We start from the raw sequence: 20,202 nt of genomic DNA, 5'->3' as shown, positions 1-20,202 counted from the left end.
ATGCTTGCCCCGCGCGGCCCCCCGGATCTGTCTCTTGCTTCAACACCACCCAGCAACATTGGTTCCCAGGGGCAACCTTCGGAGGCACCTCCTTGGCCACCCTCTGCCTCTGGGACCAGCCAGCAGCCTATTCTGAGCTTAACTCCCTGTGTCCCATCAACCCAGGAGCTCCCAGAGTCCTCAGAACTATTCCACCGAGCTGGAGACCACCGCCAACCGCCGGGTCAACATGCACCTGCGGGTCTCCAACACCGAGCACGGCCTGGGCTTGTCTTTCCACTGCAGCAACGACGTGGCTCTGGAGAGGGTTAGCGCGAGCTGGCTGAGAAGCACGAGGTTCCCTGAACTTCTCTAGAAGACGCCAAACCGGCGTGGAAGCCGGCTCTCTTCTAGGACTTGCACAAACTGTGCCAAGATGAGTAACAAAGACATGGACGTGAGGGCCAGGTCCTGGCGAAGCCCGGAGGCCGGCCCTCCTGCTCCGCGTGCCCGGTTCTGTCTGCGCAGACGCGCATCTCGCACTTCCCGGGGGAGGAGGGGAAACTCATCCACGAGGTGGCGACCACCTGCCTCTCCTCTGCAGGCTGCCCCCGGCCCGGGCTGGGTGGGTATCACTTCCTCTTGGAAAACCTCCGGAGCCAAGCGGCCTCTGAGGGGCCCCGCGGGCATCCCTCTGGTGCCAGTGCTTGCGCCTGGCCCCCTCCCTACACGCAGTCATTGGGCAGCATTCTAAGGATCCTGGAGCCTCCTCCCAAGCTGTGGGACAAATGGAAACAATAAAGCTTTTTGCAGCAACAAAGAGAAAAAAAAATTAAAACAATACCACTAATAATAGGACCAAAAAACATGGAGTACTTAGATATAACTCTCCCCTCAAGAAACATGCAAGATTTGTGTGAGGCTTGTATATTGAAAACAACAAAATATTAATGAAAAAAAGTAAAAGAAATAGCACGTTCATGGATTAAATTGTCAATTCTCCCTAACCTGATCTATAGATTCAACACAATCCCAATTTTAAAAAGCAGGGATTTTCTTCAATATAAAGCTACCCTAAAATTTATATGGAAGAAACAGAGGAACTAAAATTATCAGAAATATCTTTCAAGAATGTGAACAAAGTTTTAAGATTCACATTCCTTGATTTCCAGACCTATAAAATTAGAAGAATCAAGATCATGTAATATCAGAAAAAGGATAGATATGTGGAACACATGGAACACATGACAGATCCAGAACTAAACCAATAAAATGGCTCACCTGTGTATATGGGCAATCAATTAATCGATTTTCAACAAAAATGTCAAGTCAATCAAATGTATTAAAGTTTGTCTTTTCAACAAATTGTGTTGGAGCAATTTGCACGTGGACATCCATGCGCAGAAAGGGGAAGAGTTTTAACCCAAACCTCACATCATATACAAAATGTAACTTGAAATGATCATGTACCTAAAAAAGAAAAGCCAAAATCTGAAATTTCTAGAAAATCTTCACAATGTAAGGTTAGGCATAAATTTCTTAGAACACAGAAAGCGCAAACCACAAAAGAAAAAAAAACGTAGACTTTTTCAAAATTAAAAAATATATGGGGCTCGGGTGGCTCAGTTGGTTAAGCCTCAGCCTTCCGCTCAGGTCATGGTACTGGGGTCCTGGAATCTGGCCCTGCTTGGCCTGGGCCTTCCTTCTCCGGGAGGAGCCTGCCTCTCTCTCTCTCTCACTCACTCCCCCTGCTGGTGCTCTCTCTGTGTCAAATAAACACATAAAATCTTTTTTAAAAAATTAGGAATTTCTGTTCCCCCAAAAGACAATGTTTGAAAAATGCAAAATAAGTCACAGACTGAGAGAAAATGTCTGCAAAATATGTATTTTAAACAAACCAACCTCTGGTATCTAGAATTTATAGGAAACTCTCACGACTCCATTGGCAGCTGGCTTGAGCACTAGGAACTGAAACTTGGCAGGCTTCCTTAGATGGTGTACGTAGGCATGGAGGAAATAGGACAATCTGCTAAAGTATCAAGCAAAGCTTTGCAGGAATCAAGCAAACCTTTGCAGGAGTCTTGGCTAAATTGGCGTCATCACTGCGGGAGACCCGCGCGGTCCGTTTGTGCGGAGTCCATTCCAACAGCGACATCATGTGGCAGTGAGAAGCAAAGGTGAGAGTGTTCCGCAGAGCTTGGGTGGGGAAGCTGCCTTGAAGTCCTGGGGACGACCTCAAAGGTGGGACATTCTGGATTTATCCTAATAGGCTGGGTATTCAAAAAAAAAAAAAAAAACTCATTAGAAAAATAAAAGGACTGTACTTATATCCTGAGTTTGTGAAGGATTTCATATTACCATAAATATTGCAACTTTAGATATGGGCGTAGTTTAAATTTATAAGAACTTTGTATTCATTTTCTATTGCTTCCATGACAAACTATTGCCAGCTTAGTGGCTTCAACAAGTTTATTATCTTACAGTTGCGTAAGTCAGAAACCTGATATGGGTCTCACAAGGCTAAAATCAAACCATGAGTAGGGCTCTGGTCTTTTCTGGAGGCTCTAAGGGAGAATCGATCTTCTTGCCCGTTTGAGTTGTTAAAACTCAGTTATAGAACGGAGATCCCTGTTTTCTTGCTAGCTGTCAGCTGAGGGCTGTTCCTGGAGTATAAGGCTACCCACGTTTCTCAACTGCTCCCTTCTTCCTTCTTCAAAGCCCTCAAAAGCAGATTGAGTCCATCTCTCATAGAATCTCTCTAACCTACTCTTTGAAACCTTTCTCTTCCACTTTCGAGGAAGATTAGATTCTAGGACCCTTGAAGATAACCATAGATAATTTCCTCATCTCCAGGTCTTTAACTCTGATCACATCTGCAAAGTCCCTTTTGTCCTGTAAGGTGATATAGTCACAGGTTCTAAAAATTAGGCTGCGGACGTCTTCAAGGGGGTGGGATTATTCTGCCTACCATAGATACATTGGTGGGGTTTTTGTTTCAAAGATTTTTTATTTTTAAGTAATCTCCACACTCAACGTGGGGCCCAAACCCACAACCCCAAGATCAAGACTCATACACTCCACCAACTGAACTAGCCAGACACCCCTGGGTTTTTTAATATTTAAAAATCTAATCTTAAAAAGTTGACTTTCCTACTGCGGAAAAGGCAAATTTTTAGGATAGCATTTACCTGATCATTCCTAACCTCTACTTCAGCCTGGTTCTTTATTCTCCTCCATTGATTCAAGTCGGGGTCAGTGAAGGGATTTCAACATTTCAATAAACTTTCTGAATAAGTATGCAGAATATCAAGGATTTGCTTATTTCTCTGGGGAAAAGTTCCAGAGTTTAGATCAGATTCTCAAAGTACTCTGTGAAAAATCCTCCTCTGGAGAAAAAGAAACTATTAAACTGTTTGTAAATAAATGTGTTACTTTCATATCACATACATTTTCATGCCTCCTCACCTTTATGCATCTTGTTCCCTGAAATTGGGTGGTGTAGTAGAAAGGTTTAGGCTTTGGATCTCCCTCAGGTATCTGACTCAAGCTAAGACTGGCATTTATCTGGTAAGAAATAAGTTTGGTGAGGAGCCATTGAGATGAGCAATTCAGGACATGTTTGGTGAACCTTCAAGGTAACCAAAAAATCAAGGGGAGATCATCTTAATTAAGGGAATCTAAGAAAGAAAAGATAGTCATAGTCATATTGTTCATAATAAAATTAAATGTTTGGATATGATAAAAAGGTAAAATAAACTATGTTGGTGGACAACAAAATAAGGGGAAACTTTGTCACACACATGGCAAATTATCAACAAGAAAAGGTAAACTCCAAAGAATAGGAATTCAGTTTTCACAGAAAAGTGCTAACTGAATTTTAAAAATCACTCTAGTCATAACAGACAAAAGTGTTGTCCACATGTAGTTGCACCGAAATCATTACACTAAGTGAAAGTTGTCAAGCACAAGATCCTGGAGCACCCAGGTGGCTCAGTCAGTTAAGTGGCTGCCTTTGGCTCAGATCGTGATCCCAGGATCCTGGAATCAAGTTCCACACAGGGCCCTTGCTTCTCCCACTCCCCCCACCTTCTCATGTTCTCTCTTTTGTGCTGTCTCTCTCTCAAATAAATAAAATCTTTTTTTTTTAAGATTTTATTTATAGAAAGAGAGCATACATAGGGGGAATGGCAGAGGGAGCAGCAGACTCCCCACTGAGCCAGGAGTCTGATGAGGATTTCGAGATTATGATCTGAGCCAAAGGCAGGCCCTCAACCAACTGAGCCACCTGGGTGTCCCTCAAATAAAATCTGTAAAAACAAAACAACAACAACAACAAAACACAAGATCCCATTTACAGGACAGAAGGGAAACCTCCTGGGGTGATGGAAATGTGTTTTAATGTATGTCCATGTGTGTATGTGTGTGTGAGAGAGAGAGAGAGAGAGAAATGTTCTCTTGTGTGATGGGAATGTTCTTTACCTTGGTTACACAACTGAACCCATTTGTCATAGCCCCTTGAACTGTACATCGAGATTAGTTTTATCAATTGTAAATTAGAACTCTTTAGAAGATTAATGGAGATGTGATGGAAAAGAGAAGAAAGCCAGGTCAAAAGATAAAAAAAAAAAAAAAAGCCATTCTTTTTAAAATTGTGTATATGATCCCATCTATACATTAATCAAAATTGCAATGTAATACTGCAATCCAGTTCTTGTGTCATTGGCATACAAAGGGCAGAGGAGTTGGAAGCCAGACGGCAATGGATTCGGAAAGAGGAGGAGGTAGAAGTGGGATGGTGCAGTTAACAAATCTAACATTGGTTAAGTTTTGTAGCTGACCCTTGGGGCAGCAATAACGAATGAAAGAGATACATATGAGGCATGTTATAAATACTAAAATTGGCCTCAGTGTTTCCAAAAGAGTGAGTACTAAGTCCCAGCACATCTGTAAAAATGATCATTTTTTGAGGGAATCCACACAAAGGAATAAGCAGTAGCATTTGGGGTATAGGGCAACATGAACTTTTCTGGAAGGAGCCCCTCTTGGCCTGGGCTAATTATGCTTCAAAGGTAGAGCACATGAGCAAATGGCTCATGTGAGCCAACAGAGCAAGCCTGAGTAATTAAGGAAATTCCAGCTTTTTTTAGAAATTAGCTCAGGCCTCTGTTAAGTATACAATTGTTCATACCAAATGGAGCTAATGCCACCCAGCTACTTTAATGTTCAAGAATTAGTAATAATGTTTGGGGTGCCTGGGTGACTCAGTCTGCTAAGCATTTGACTTTGGCTCAGTCATCATTTCAGGATCCTGGGATCCAGTCCTGGATCAGGCTCCTTGCTCAGCAAGGAGTCAGTCTCCTCCACCCTCTGCCTGCTGCTGCCCCTCCTTGTGCTGACAAAAAAATAAAATCATTAAAATATATATATAGTTATTTATTATACTACCTGGTATATAGTAAGCATTCAGTAAGCATTAGCAATTGTTATAGTGTGTGAGTGCGGGTATATACATATATACATACGTATATCTGTATACACAAGAACGTATATATGTATATATACACACACAAGACATAAACATATATATATACATATATAAACATACATATATATACACCACACATATATGTATAGTATGTAGAGTGTGTACACACACACACACACACACACACACACACACACACACAGAGCACAGTTTACAACTTACTTGTGTAGCCACTGAAAACGAGCTCCATGATCATTAGGAACTTGTGTGTTTTGTTCACTGCCTAAAACTGTGCCCTGGGATCTAATATCTAGTAGGCATACAGTAGTTGTTGAATGTGAATACATTCAATGTGAATTCACAATGTGAATACTTACCTACCAAAGACAATGAAAGTGCCGCAAGGATTAGTTGCTGCCCAACAGATGTTTGCTGACTGCAGGAATGAATGGAGGTGATAGGATGGCGGTACTACACCACACAAAGTAGGCAAAGAAGAGATTCGGGAATATTCCAGTTTATAAACTTTTTATTTAAAAAATAAAATTATAAACAAAATGCAGAAAAATATTGACACCTGTGATAACAAGGAAATGACTCCTACTAATCTTTCGGTGGTTTGTTATCCTGAAAGAGCAAAATCATAAGTCTTATAAAGAAATTTTATTGTGCAAAGGAGGAATGTACTTTTTAAGGTTCATTTACAATAGGTATTTGGCATTGACAGAAAAAGTATTTCTATGTATACATTCAACACTTTGCAGCATATTTACATTCAAGTTACATTTCCAAATTCTATGCCAAATACAATCTAACTAACCATCAAAAATCCCTAAGATGTAACTCTGTTTATTTGGTAGGAGTGCAGTATGATTCTATTAGAAATAATTTTATGCTCCTACTAGATCAATCATACTTTCACTATGTCAACAAAAGTTCTTTCCAGTTGAAGCCAAGCCTCTTCTAGACAAATTAAACACTAACGAAATTTGGCCAGTTACAAGATTACATAGATTTTTCCTCCCTCCTTACAGACATTAATAAAACTTTCAATGGAAGGGCACTGGCTCTAATAAATTACTTTTTTTTTTTTTTTTAACAGCAGTTAGGACAGAGTATGGATACAAGCTGCAGAATTTTAACTTTTTTTAAAAGATGGCTTCCTTTCAGTTGTTACTGAATTCCAAATTCAGTTGTTCTCAAAATAAAACACATTAGGAAACCCACATAGTGTTTTTAAAACTTTTCTCCATTTTCTCACACATTCCTCAAATCAGATTTTTAATGCATTGACAATTTGTAAATTTCTTGCTTAGTTTCTCTCAATTACATTAGGATAGCTATTACAATTTCTTGATAATCTCACCATTTTGTTTCAAAGTATGATTTTATTAAAGTCAACATAAACTACAAGTAACTTCCATCTCTGCTAAGTTCTCTGAGAAATCTACCCAAACTTAATGAGGAGTTGAGATCCCATGGGGCCTGACAAGGACTGGCAAACAAAACATCAAGATTTTAAAATTCTCATGCCTCCTAGAAATTCCAGACAAATCAAATCTACTTATAATGTACCATTCCTTTCTTAATTATCTCAAATTAAGTTCACTTTTAAAAATCCAGTAAGATAATTAAGGAAAAAACAATGGTGACAGATGAATTTCATTTAGTTGAGTTCTTCCTTTCTGCTTTACTTCAGGTTGTAACTTCTCCTCCAGGACATGATGGCTGGCAGTTGGCAGTAGGCTGCTGAGTTGACAGCACTTCTAATTCGGATTCACGAACAAAAACCACTGCATCACCACTTACATTTATAAGACACTGTGCCTATACAAACAACAGGAAATGTCCAATCACCAACTCACAGATATGCTCATGGTTTTAGGCTATTTTAGGGGTGCTACATAGCTGAAAAAGCACAAGCTTTTAAGTCACTTCGAAAAGGTGGACAATAGAAAAATGAACAAAGGGGAAAAAAAAGAAGGTAATTCATAAGAAAGGAAATTCAGAAAAACCCCATTGATAATTTTAATTTTTTAAAGGAAACTTTAACAATTCAAAGTAAGCTATTATATGAAAAATACTGATAAAAGAAATTTATTCTAAAATTAATCCTAAGCAACAATTCTTTGCCCCCACTAACAGAATTATTTTTGAGGAATAATAATTGGGACATACTCTTCACCACTATGGTAGTTAGAACTGGACAGATCACAGTCCAAACTAAAGGGTGTCTTCCACAGTAACTTAGGAGCAAAACTTCCAAAGGTATTTAAGAATACCCAGGATATGGGGGCGCCTGGGTGGTTCAGTGGGTTAAAGCCTCTGTCTTTGGCTCGGGTCATGATCCCAGGGTCCTGAGGTCGGGCCCCTCATTGGGCTCTCTGCTCAGCAGGGAGCCTGCTTCCTCCTCTCTCTCTGCCTGCCTCTCTGCCTATTTGTGATCTCTGTCAAATAAAAAAATAAAAACCTTTAAAAAAAAAAGAATACCCAGGATATGAAAACAGCATCTGATCTATATATGACCGTACTTATCAATACATTTGTTAAACCATGTTTTAAGCATCTAGAATCAAAAAGTTCTGAAGACCAGTTCTCTTTGGTGGTGGGTGGGGAGACAGTGGGAGATGGGAAAGCCACAGGGGAAATCCTCACTTATAGAAGTTTGTAACTGCATCTCACCTGGTTTTTATTTGGATTCTCCATGAAGACACACTGCTTCATTATGTAGGAGACAACAGCATTCCCTCCTAACGCAGCAACATGAGCTCTCACCATTGCAAACACTTCAGCAATAAAAGCATGGAGAAAACCACTGACTCCTCCTTCCTAGCAAGTAATACACAAGAAAATCTAACTGTATGCATGAATTTATACAAAATGCCAAATTATACTAAAACATCTTAAATGATATTAATATAATGGGTGATCATTTTAATTTCCCTTGCAACAGGATTTGTTGCATGAATGAACAAATAAACCTTCATTGAACATGTCTGTGATAGGGATTATCCCTTTACTTTACAGATGATGAAAGCGATGTCAGAAAATGTGTCACATGCCCATGACTATGACCACATAGCTAATAAAAAATGGCAGAGCAAGAATTCAAACTTTCTCCAATTCCAGTATCTCCATCAAATCATTCCTATCACTCACAGAAACTGATGGTAAATATAACCAATAAACTTGTCTGCTAGCTGTATCTCCCATTCCGAAGCATGTTCCAACTACACTTGCCTTTTTACCAGTTTCTCAAACCTATCAAGCATTTTTCCTGCCTCAGATTCTTTGTGCAGGGTAAGTCCCTGATGGATCCTCACCCAATTTTCCAGGATAATTCTTACTCAATTCCTCAGGTCCCTGTTTATATGTAATTTCCTCAGGGAAACACTCCCTAACTCTCAGACCTAAATTAAGTTCCCCCTGTTATATCCTCTGATAGCCTCTGTTGTATTTCTTTATATTACTTATTATCACTAGTAATTATACATTAGTTAATGATTACTTGTTGAATGTTCACCAGGCTCCATTCCTCTAGACTGTAAATTCCATCAGGTCAGAGACCGCCATCTGTTTTGCTCGTAACTCTTTGCTAACACCTAGTTCAACAGGTGCACACACTGAGCATTCCATACATATTTGTTAGGGAATGAAATCCAGTAGGTTATGGAAGGTTTTCAGTGTTCAAAAATAAAACAAAAACCAAAGTCTAACTGAGAGCCTAAAATACTTTAGAACCTAAGTTTTCCGCAAATTCTACTGCAGCTTTTACACAGTCTAGGAATAAATTTCAAACTTAAAATTGGAAGTTAAGGGCAAAATTTAATGCACTGTTAGAAAAAACATTTGACCAGAACACACCTTATTTAAAAGCCAGAGAGAGGTAGCTATCTAAAGGTAGCTCTCTTTGTAGTTAAGGAAGTGAGTATTTCAGCCTACCTCCTACTCAGTTCACAGCTCAGTACATTTTTTTTTTCTTTTACTTGTATTTGGTTTACTCCTGTCTTTTAAACTTCAAAATTCCGATGGCAGAGTAACAGAAACTACGGAGGGGTAATTCTTAAAAGATTACATAATTGAAAGCAAGTAACAACTTAGCAAGCAATGAATACATTTGGGATATTATGCCATCCAGTTAATATTACAAATTTCTGTTGAAGGGAAATCTACTATGAAGCAACATGTTGGGGTATGGCTGCTCAAGTAGTAGAGAAGGCACTTAGGGGATAAAATTTTATGGACTAAAATAATGCAATATCCATGTACTATTAAGAGCAACTGAAAAGTTAATTCACCAATCTATACCAGCTTCTCACACTCAACTTTCCTTGTCAGAATTAAATGGGCTTAAGTGTCACCTAATTTAATTCTATATTAAAGTCTCAAAGGATTTTGAGACTATATTAAGATACTGTCTTCTCCATCTCAACACAATTAGAATATGATTTAAAACTAATTTATCGTAAAGGAAACATCTACCTAATCATTCTGTCAGAAGTCATTCCCTCATTGACACAAAAATACCTATGTCTACTCTGCCAGGCACTGTCCCAGGCAGGTGAGCATGATATTAAAAAAAAAAAAAAAAACAGTATGAGGGCCGAGGCGCCTGGGTGTCTAGGGGGTTAAGAGTCTGATTTTTGATCCCAGCTCAGGTTTTGATCTCAGGGTCATGAGTTCAAGCCCCGTGTTGGGCTCCACACCCAGCATGGAGCCTACTTGAAAAAAAAAAAAGTATGATGGCTATTATTTCTAAGAAGTGTAGAAACATTAATGGAGAGAAAATGGGAAAAAAGCAGAGTTAAGTCATCTTTATAATGCACACACTCTAAAAAAATACAAACTGCTGAAGAGTTTATTGGGTTTCATACCTATTCAATAAAAAATTTCCCTATTCACAGTATTTGCTCTAGTCTTATTTCATAACATAAGATACAATATAAATACAATTTTTTTCTCGAGTTTAAATTCCTGTGTAATTACAGATATAATAGGCTAACCGTGATTCTTAAATTTGACCACATCAAAACACTGTAACTACTGTTACCCAGTAAGAGGTAAGAATTTGAATAAATGGCATTCTCATGTACTTTTGGAGAGGTGGAAAGAAAACAAGCAGCTTAATTCTTTTTCAGGGGGAAAAAATTATAAACTATCCCCATAGACATCTATCTATAATTTAGTCCCCTATGATTTCTAAATATAAGTCCTTAAAAACTATTATTTAAATATATCTCAGACAAATAACTACTTAAGAAAACTAAGCTGAAATTTCGGGCTGTTTTAAATCTCTAATCATACATTGATAAATTTACTTGTTTTATTTATCATATAATGAGGATCTGGAATTTCTAATAATAAATGAAATTAAATCCAACATAACTCTTGTGATAATACTAAGTGCTATATGAAATTTGGCAAGTCTAATCTATAATCAATCCATACAGGTTATTGGGGAAAAAAAAAAAAGTTGTATGTATGTGCATGAGTGTTGTGATTACTTTGGCAAAAAATAATAAATCGAAATTGTAATAACAATCTGAAATAACAATCTGAAGACAGTTTGTTACTACTGTCTTTAATCAGAAAATTCACAAAAACAATGTTGTAAAATTACCTCACGAAGAGAAGTGGTTTCCCGAATAAAAAACATGTTAATTATCCCAAGATATTTAGTTATTTTCGCTCCAGGAATAAAAGAAAGAGGTGTCATCTTAACAACCCCAACTGTAGAATTTGCACAAGGTGGAGTTGAACGGTTCCGGAAATTTCCTTCACCCATAGGACTTGCTTTTTCAACTGTCACAGCTAAATTTGGAGAAAGAAGAAAAAACATTAAGATCGGGTGTTGGTAACTCAATTATTCCCTAAGGTTTCCAAGTAAGTGGTGACAACATTCAGCTGTCTGTGAGGCTAAGCAATGTCATGAAAGTAAAGAAATTATCATGCACTGCATGCAATTAAAAAGAGAGAGAAAGAAAAACTTAAGAGGAAATGCTGGAATGGAATTCTTTTGGAAGAAAAATGGCATTCCTGCAAAAGAAAATGTTGATGCGGTGCAGCTACACACACAATGATCGTTATAAAGTGAAGAAAAAGAAAAAGCGGTAGAGCATTAAAAATTATCTGCTGTAGGAACAAATTATTACAAAGAGAGTGTGAAAGTTGTTATATTTCCCAGTGCAGTTTTTTCCATCTTTTTCAGACGACTTCATCATTGTCAACTTGTAGATAAACCTTACATTAACTAGTTGTAATTGGTTTCTTCTTCAAACCATTTTGATCAAACTCACAATTTTAAAAACTTAACAATGACCTTGGCTGTCTAAAAATTGATTGTTTATAAAGTAACATAAATAATAGCTACCACTTAATAAGTAACTACCATAAGCCAGACATACATATGTATATATGTATATATATCTAATCCTTACAACAATCCAGCAATATAGGTATTATTATCCCCATTTTACACGAGGAAACTAAGTCTCAGAGAAGTTAAATAGTTTGTCCAAGGTCACACAGCTATTAAAACGACACTTATAGGATCCCAAACCAGATCTGTCTGGTTTCATATCCTGTGATCTTTCCTCCAAAACATCGTTTCCTCCTTTTTAATGTCAATTCCTTCACTCAAATACATTTACCTCAGATTCTACCAGAACACATGGAGTATAAAGAACATTTAGGTAATGATGCTGATTGTAGCAGTGAGATAAGAGTTAGCTATTTTCTACTCAGAAATACCTCATTCTTTTAGCCCTCTGGGTATCACTGTCAGTAAACTAGCAGATGCCATCACTACATGGTAGCTTGGCTCCTGGAAGACCATCTCTTCAATAAGAGAGCTCACAATTTCCTTCCATTCAAGGGACATAGTCTCTATACACTTGGAAGAATACCATCACAAAAAGTAAAATTTTGAAAACACAATTGTACAGTTAAAATGAACAAATCTAAAGGCCCTTTAATAACTTTGGCTAAGTGACCATTAGTATCTGCAGCTTTCACACTCCAGTACGTGATTGATTGGCAATGTTATTGCTGGTTCGTAAGGTCTAGCCTTCACCACTGGGAAATCAGGGATATGCTTCTCAGATCATAATGTGGTAGAAACATCCGCCTACTTGTCTTAATTGATCCGCGCCTTATGGTCTGAGCTTTCAGTTTAATGAGCTCTATCCAGCTGCTGCATCTGTCTGCAAAGGAACTGTAATCAACTGACGTTGCTGAAAACACAGACAGAAAACAAAAGAAAAAACAAAGAAAAAATATGGGTGACGTCTCTTACTCGTCATAACACTCCTTCTGATGATGTAATTTAACTGTAACTTAGAAAAAGAATGGTCCTTTTCAAGTCAGATATGAGAGAGAGTAAAGAGTCAAGCTTTAGACACTGATTTGTCCAAAACCAAGTTCTCAGTTAGCTGGCTGAGCGCTTTTGGTGATGTCATAGTTGTGTGGTTGCTTAGGGAAAACAGAAGCAAAGTCTAACAGAATATCAGTGAAAGGACCATATACTGCTTTAACTAATTTTATTTCCCATTCTTTGTACTTTACAATGTGTTAACTGTTTATATTTTATGACTTTAATTTATAATTCAAACTTGGTGAATAATTCACTTCCCTGTTTTTACCCTGAAAATCAAAAAAATAATAAGAATCAAATGCTGAAGAATACATTTTTTTAAAATCACTAGTTGACTTATCTTTTATTAAAACACATTCTTTCTACCATCAGTAACAGGAAAGCCAAAAGGTCACTTTGGTCAATATTCTGTTTTCACATCTGATTTTGGCAACAAAACTTCTGATGACACTGACTGGGGAGGCAAGTAGGAGTCTAACAAGTTCTCCTTTTTCAAAAGAATAGATTTTGCTATTACTGAGCTAAAAAAATGTAAAAGAGCTAAGATTTTATTTTTAGAAACAGGGAAACTATTAAAATGCTAAAAACATAAATATTAGTTTAATTAGTATTTTAAAAGATACATTCTAACTACAATAAAGTCACGTTTTGGTGTCTATTCCACTGTCCAGTGCATTTCTCCAATGTCTGTATGTTTATGCACCACCACACTAGAATTTCACACCTTTGGTGACTACTTGCTTAATTAGACAAACTCACCTCTCTGTGCAGCTGGTATACCTGAGTTAGAACTTGCACTCTCCAGGTGTTCTAATAAGACAATATGAACAACATTAGCTTGAATGCTAAGTACAAGCCAGTATCTCTTCTTTGCTGTTTGTCAAAACCTCTATGAGCCAGATGAATACAAGGAAATCTTTATGGCTTCATTATAAAAGCAAACCAAATAGAAGTATTTAGGTTTTAAATGCAGTTTCTATTGATTTATGAAAACTAGCTCAGTTAATAAATATCATGCCAAGGAAGTCTACTTGTTACTCTAACACAAAAAGAGTTTCAGAAACATTATAGACAGGAGAAAATATAAACATAGTAACAAATGTTAGTAGGATGAAAACAGGGCAAAAAAATTGAGCACAGAAAAGCATCAATGTATTAGGAAGAAAATCTGAAATGAAACACGGAGAGGGGAAATGTTTGTGTGTGGGAGGTGGGGGTGAGGGGGTCAGTAAGATTAAAAATTATAGACCAGGCAATAACCTATGTCTCAAAGATAAAACAAACTGCTTGCTTACTAGCTATAACCCTCCCCCTCTCCAACTCCCTTTCATTCAAGGACTTTGCTATCAACAGCTCCCTCTGGTGGCACCAACACATCATAGAACTAAAAAGCATTCCCCACAGACAGAGCTAGATTCCAAACTGGAATCGCTCCTTTTCCACTAACACTAACCTTATAAAAGGAGCATCCAGAATTTTCCCTAGTATTTTGTATTTTTATTATACCTGTTTAAAGTATTATACAAATTTGAACAGCACTATTAGAAAAACCTTCATAATTTTTTCTAAAGTTCAGACTCTACGTTAGCATATTTGAATTTTTGTTTCAAAGAATTTTATAACTGAAAGAATAGCGTTGCCAAGTTAGAAATAACTCATAAAAAAACACCAAAAATAACTGCAATCATGCAGTTTTTAAAAAGAATCTATAAATTAAGTAAGTACATATTTTTATCCCTGCTTATTAGTGTGTTAATCTTTTGGTAATATTCTTAAATTAACAAAAGATATGCCTTTTAAAAATAAGATTTGTACAGGTTTCTGCTAATCGGGTGCAATGGGAGTATCTCTCCATATTCCCTCCTCTTCCCATTTTTACCAAGCAAGTGACCACTAACTAATACTGGAAAGTGTACAGTGACTGACATTTCTCTTATAATACAGAGCCATTGAATAAAAGGGATTACTAGGTAGGATCCACAAAATGACTGTGAGGGTACCATGCTGTGGAAGTGCCTGACCATCATGCCCTCACACTGCAGATCTAGGCAAGAAAACATCCTCCCTGATTCGGGATCCTGAGGAGTTTTGGAAGCCCAGAAGGAGATGGAACCAATAGGAAGGAGACCAGAACAAAACTGACATTCAGAAGCTTACCACATCTCTAACGGGCAGCTAGTTCAGTACTGAAAAAGGCTGTAGTGTAGAAGCTGGGACAGCAAATGCCTACCCAAGCTTAAATATGCCAGGAGAATCCCAGGGCTCTCCTATGTCCTATGCAGTACAGACTCAGGGAGTACAGACTTACAGAAAAATATAGCTGGCATCAGGAATTCTGTGCAAGTTTTTTAAGTGAAGAAACAGGGGGCAAAAAGCTTAAAAAATATGAAAATTACTAAAATGAAACTATCTTCTATATCTTCTATATCTCAGTAATATGAAACTCCTCAGTAGCAGCTGTATATAACTTAATGACAAATGTCCACAAAGAACTTAAACATGTAGAAAGTTATCTGTTCTCAACTCTAAATATCAAGTGAAAAAAAAAAAATTAAGGGACATAGTGATCTATTAAATACTTGCTTTTTAAAAAAGGAAAAAATAAATTATCTTTGCAAAGACAGACAATAAAGCTGGTTGAGGGTAGCTGCCTCTTGAAAAGGCAAATGAACGAAGAAGGGAGCTTCATTTTGGACTATAGGATTTTTTGGTAAGATGGGAATTTTTTACCATGTACATTTATTACTTCCCCACAAAAATGGAAACTTTTTTTTTTCCAAAAAAAGTGGGGGGCAACATGGGAAAACGTCTTTTCCCTGCCTCCACATGTAAATGTATTTGAATTAAAATCTGGGGGAAAAAATAAAAACTTTTAAATTACAGATATTCTTAAGGGAAAGATTAAAATACATCATTTTTTAATCTCATTCAAGGAGAGCAGGTTCATCCAACGTGTTTGCTAGGATCTTAATTTTTCTCTCAGAGAAAAGGCCCTAGATGAGATGGTCCGGGAAACAGTCGAACATCAGCACTTCAGATATTTGAATACTGCAGGTGTCTAATAACCTCAGATTCTCAGTTACTCTGCTCTTCCAATTACAGTTTGGCTTCCAGGATAAAAGTCTTCTCAAAAGAGAAGGTACTGCAGGTATTAGCTGTCTGGTTCAGTGGTAAACTAGTAATTAAGGTGAAAAAGAAATAAACCCATATGTAATCTCTAAGTCAATACTTTTTTTAAAAAAGCATATTTCATATTCAGGATTAGAAATCTTATTAAAATCTTTTGGGCTTTGTTGAAGAGCTAATGCCCACTGTCAGCCATACTTGTATAGAAGAGTTTGAGACAAACCCTTCTTATGTTAGGTTCCCCCCATTCCTGCTGCAGAAAGTCTCATTCAAGCCACACAGCAGCCTACTTCACTTATAATCTCCTTTCCCACTGGATACAAGAAAATTATTATTTTGTCTCATTAAACTGTCCCCCGTAAGTGATAACCCTGTTATCCATAAAAGAACAACCCTAGAAAGTGAGAAAGGCAAACAGAACATAAGGTTTTCTTATTCTCTTAGTACCTTCTAACAGTATTTAACAAGCTCTATCAGTGTGGGGAGGGGGACTAGCCTATGTTAAAAGCAGTTGAGTGGAAATGAGCATACTGATGACCAAAAGAAAACAATGTGGCAAGGATTCTTCCTCCTACAATTATATATGCTCCAGTGCTTCTGAAGTTTGAGGCCTCTCCATTCTTCTAAACAGTCATAACCAATGACAAAGGTATCAGCTGGCTATGATAAAGCTCTATGCCAATCACTAACTCCTCAGACAACTTGTTCACTTTATGTCATTAGGATTTACAGATCATCTTTGCTCTGAATAATTAAAAAGTATCTGAGATAATCTTATCTGGTCACCTTAAGAATATTACTAAAACTAAAAAAAGTTCCTGAAACTTCTGAAGATTCTGTGGCAGATAAAAATATTAAAATATATGCAATCAGGGGTGCCTGACTGGCTCAATGGCTAGAGTATACAACTCTTAATCTCGGGTTTGAGTTCAAGCTCCACAATGTGCATGGAGCCTACTTAAAAGAAAATATATACAATCTAAAGTCTTAAAAAAAATGTATGTTTTATTTAGCTATTCAAACATTCTCAGGGTGAGGGGTGGGGGTGCTTGGGTTGCTCAGCTGGTTAAGTGCCTGCCTTCTGCTCCAGTAGTGATTTCAGGGGTCCTGGGATTCAGCCCCAAGCCAGGCTCCCTGCTCAGTAGACAGTCCGCTTCTCTCTCCCTATGTCCCCTGCTCATGCTCTCTCTTGCTCGCTCTTTCTCAAATAAATAAATCTTTAAAAAAATAAAATAAAATAAAATGTTAAAAAAAAAATAGACAGGGGCTCCTGGGTTAAGCATGGTCTCTCTCAAATAAACAAAATCTTTTAAAATTTTTTAAAAAAACATTCTTGGGTTTTTTATTTTAAACTTTTGAAAAAGATTTTATTTATTTTCAAGAGAGAGAGAGTACATGCTCATGCATGGGGGGAATGGGGCAGGAGAGGGAAAGAATCTCAAGCAGCCTCACTGAGCATGGAGCCCAACATGAAGAAGGATCCCAGGACCCTGAGATCATGACCTGAGTTGAAACCAAGAGTCATACGCTTAACCGACTGAGCCACCCACGTGTCCCTAAACATTCTCAGTTTTACGTTATTATGATCAAAATTTGTTTTATATTTCCTTTGGCATTTCCATCAATCTATGATGCACTGATTAGCTATGTCCTGTAACTATAAAATCTGGCCTAACAACGGACTTATGTGTGTATGTAGTTATGTGTATAAACACTATGTATAAATCTTGTCCATAATGGTATTCAAATATTGGTGGAGTGATAATTGCCATATGAGAGCTAAAAATTATTAAAGCATAGAAAAAAACGTAAAGAGCTTCAAAGTAGATAGTCCACTAAGAGGAAAAACTCAACCACCATTACAATACATACATTAGACGACAAACATAAATAGCTTCTCTATTCACATCATTAAAGCTTCCAGCTAAAGGTGTACAACAGCCTACACCACTATTCTTCAAACCCCATCTTCTGTTTTCCTGCCTTTGTTTCCAGGCATTCAGTTCTCTCCTCTCCCCCACCCTTCAGATCTTCTCTTCCAAATAACACCTATTTTCATTAGTAACCCAATTCAATTTTCTTTGCTCCTTACTCCCTTTTCCTCAGACTCTGGATTTCACTGAACTTAAGCTGCCTCGAAGAAGCAAAGATCCTTATCCCTACACTTCTCCATCAGTTCTCTCTTTCCTTCCTCCCCATGTCTCAGATAAGTTTCTAATAAGTTTTCCACTGTTTGCTTTCTATTTTCCCTTCAATCTCCTTCCCCTCAATATCTCTCTCCTTTCAGGACTTCCCACTAATTGTTGGGGCCATCAAGAACATGGAGAACTTCAATATTTTTTATTTTTGCTACCAGTTGGTCATAATGATATAATACATTTTAAAAAGAGAGAAATAACAGACATGCAATGAATTGTTAATACATAAAGATATTTTTAGTTAGTGCAAAGAATTGTGTAATAGTTTTAAGAATTTAGAACCATTCATTGGCAGGATAAAATAAAAGCTAACTTTTGTAGTTTTCATAGGTTTATATTTCTAATCACTAGTTTTAAAAAAATGTAAGGCAAGTCATTAAAAGTAAAAAATTAAACTACCTTTTAGAATCAAATTTGGCTTAACAAAAATAACCCTTATAGCCTCAATAAAAATAAAAATTTAAAAAACTTCGAATGTGATACCTAATTATGGAATATAATGTATTGAGGATTTTATTTTTATACTGAAATCCAGAATGTGACCTATGCTTGTCACATTAATTGGCAGCTGCTTAATGAAAACAGTACTCCTACCAGCCTATAGCTTATGCCATTAAACATGAGGCTATCACTTCAGCATAAAGCAAAATGAAAGCAGGAACAAGGTAGGTATAAAAGATTTTTCTTCCATAAAATTTCATCCAAAAGTAAATAAAAACTAAATTGACCTAATCTTTTTAAAGGCTTAACCTCTCAGAATTTGAATGAAAACTATTACCCTATTATAAACTTATTAAGTACTTGAGATATATTTCTAGTGGCACATGATTCACATACATTTCCCTAAGATCTTAAGCCTCACAGCATGGTATTTAAGATATTGAGATTTAGGTCTTTAGACATGTATCAAAAATAATATGCTAACCTTCTATTAAAAACTACATGTATAAAATTTTTGAGATCAACTACAATCTGTAAAACAAATCTTATTTTTTTTTTTTTTTACTTTTCACCCCAATTACTGTCCCTCAGATTCTCCATTTTTACTGAATGTGTTCCATCCCTTTATAACATTTTTAAAGTCTCTTAAAGCCATTTCAGAGTAAAGTAGTAAATACTCAGAGAACTAAAGTATACACACTATTGATGAGGAAAAAACATCATGGGAGTGATATAAAAAACTTGTTATACCATCCTTTTTTTCTTAATACAGCTTCATGTAAGTATTTACATTGATGCCAATCATCTATGTTCCTCATAGTATTCATCAAGAATTTTGATGACCTTCACATAATTTCCTGGAAGAAATTATTCAGGCTCAGCATCTTTTAATATTCAAGTCAGAAAAATCAAATACTTAGAGCAAGGTAACCAAACCAACCATATATCAAACAAATATTTTGTTACCTTGAGAAACAAAACTAAGTTTAACAAAGGATGAAAGGAAAAATTTGAACATGGATGGACAATTCAGGCCCAGGCTTACTCTACTCAGTGAATTAGGATACATGTAATTGAAGCATCTTTTTTCACATAATATTCATTCATTTTCAGTAACATAAAAAGAGAATTATCAGAAAGGTTTATCTACAAGTTAAAAGATGGAAGTATTAATAAATTACTGTGCATACCTCTTGAAACTACTCTGTCAACATAAAATAAAAAAATTTTTAATAAATTGCCATATTTGTAATAACATGAAAAATAGGATTCAAAGTTTTCAAAATTAAAAAAAAAGAAGAGAAAAGCTCCATCAGCTTAGCTAACTGACCTAACAAAACTATAAAAACTATACAATTATTTACTTATCAATATTAGTAGTTAACTTTTAAGCCTCTTGTGGTTGTATTTCTCTTTATTCCAAGCACTTATTCCTAGCATTTATTCCTAGCACTTTTACCTTCCTCTCTTGCCTGTTACTTCTAAATTGCTACGCTTAACTTTTGCCACATACTTCTATTCTCTATTCAAAACATTCCATGTTATAATGCTCAATTACTACATTCATGTATTACATTCTATGACATTTTTCAGAACCCATC

The 20,202-nt window shown here is 36.7% G+C and overlaps 1 protein-coding gene and 1 long non-coding RNA gene across 33 annotated transcripts in view; one reads left to right on the top strand and one right to left on the bottom strand.

Moving 5' to 3' along the window:
* Positions 1-1,986: 1,986 nt before the first annotated feature.
* Positions 1,987-20,202, top strand: part of LOC309869411 — an 85,425-nt gene continuing 67,209 nt past the window's right edge. Inside the window, exon 1 of the long non-coding RNA XR_014314171.1 lies at positions 1,987-2,156. This is a non-coding gene — a long non-coding RNA (uncharacterized lncRNA). The remainder of the gene's footprint in view (positions 2,157-20,202) is intronic.
* The window catches only part of C2CD5 (C2 calcium dependent domain containing 5), a 97,877-nt gene continuing 83,650 nt past the window's right edge, over positions 5,976-20,202 (bottom strand). For 9 of the 32 annotated variants that reach the window (XM_082740498.1, XM_082740508.1, XM_082740528.1 and 6 more), the window contains 5 exons: positions 13,596-13,646; positions 12,595-12,696; positions 11,085-11,275; positions 8,147-8,293; positions 5,976-7,291 (listed from right to left, as the gene is read on the bottom strand). In XM_082740498.1, the coding sequence (XP_082596624.1) occupies positions 7,160-7,291; positions 8,147-8,293; positions 11,085-11,275; positions 12,595-12,696; positions 13,596-13,646 (623 nt within the window). In that variant the 3' untranslated portion in view covers positions 5,976-7,159. The remainder of the gene's footprint in view (positions 7,292-8,146; positions 8,294-11,084; positions 11,276-12,594; positions 12,697-13,595; positions 13,647-20,202) is intronic. The other 23 variants (XM_082740516.1, XM_082740514.1, XM_082740517.1 and 20 more) reach the window with 4 other exon arrangements.

This window comes from Mustela nivalis (assembly GCF_964662115.1).
Source record: "Mustela nivalis genome assembly, chromosome: 7".
NCBI lineage: Eukaryota > Metazoa > Chordata > Mammalia > Carnivora > Mustelidae > Mustela > Mustela nivalis.
The sequence above is the reverse complement of the archived record's forward strand: the minus strand, read 5'-3'. Positions and strand labels throughout refer to the sequence as shown.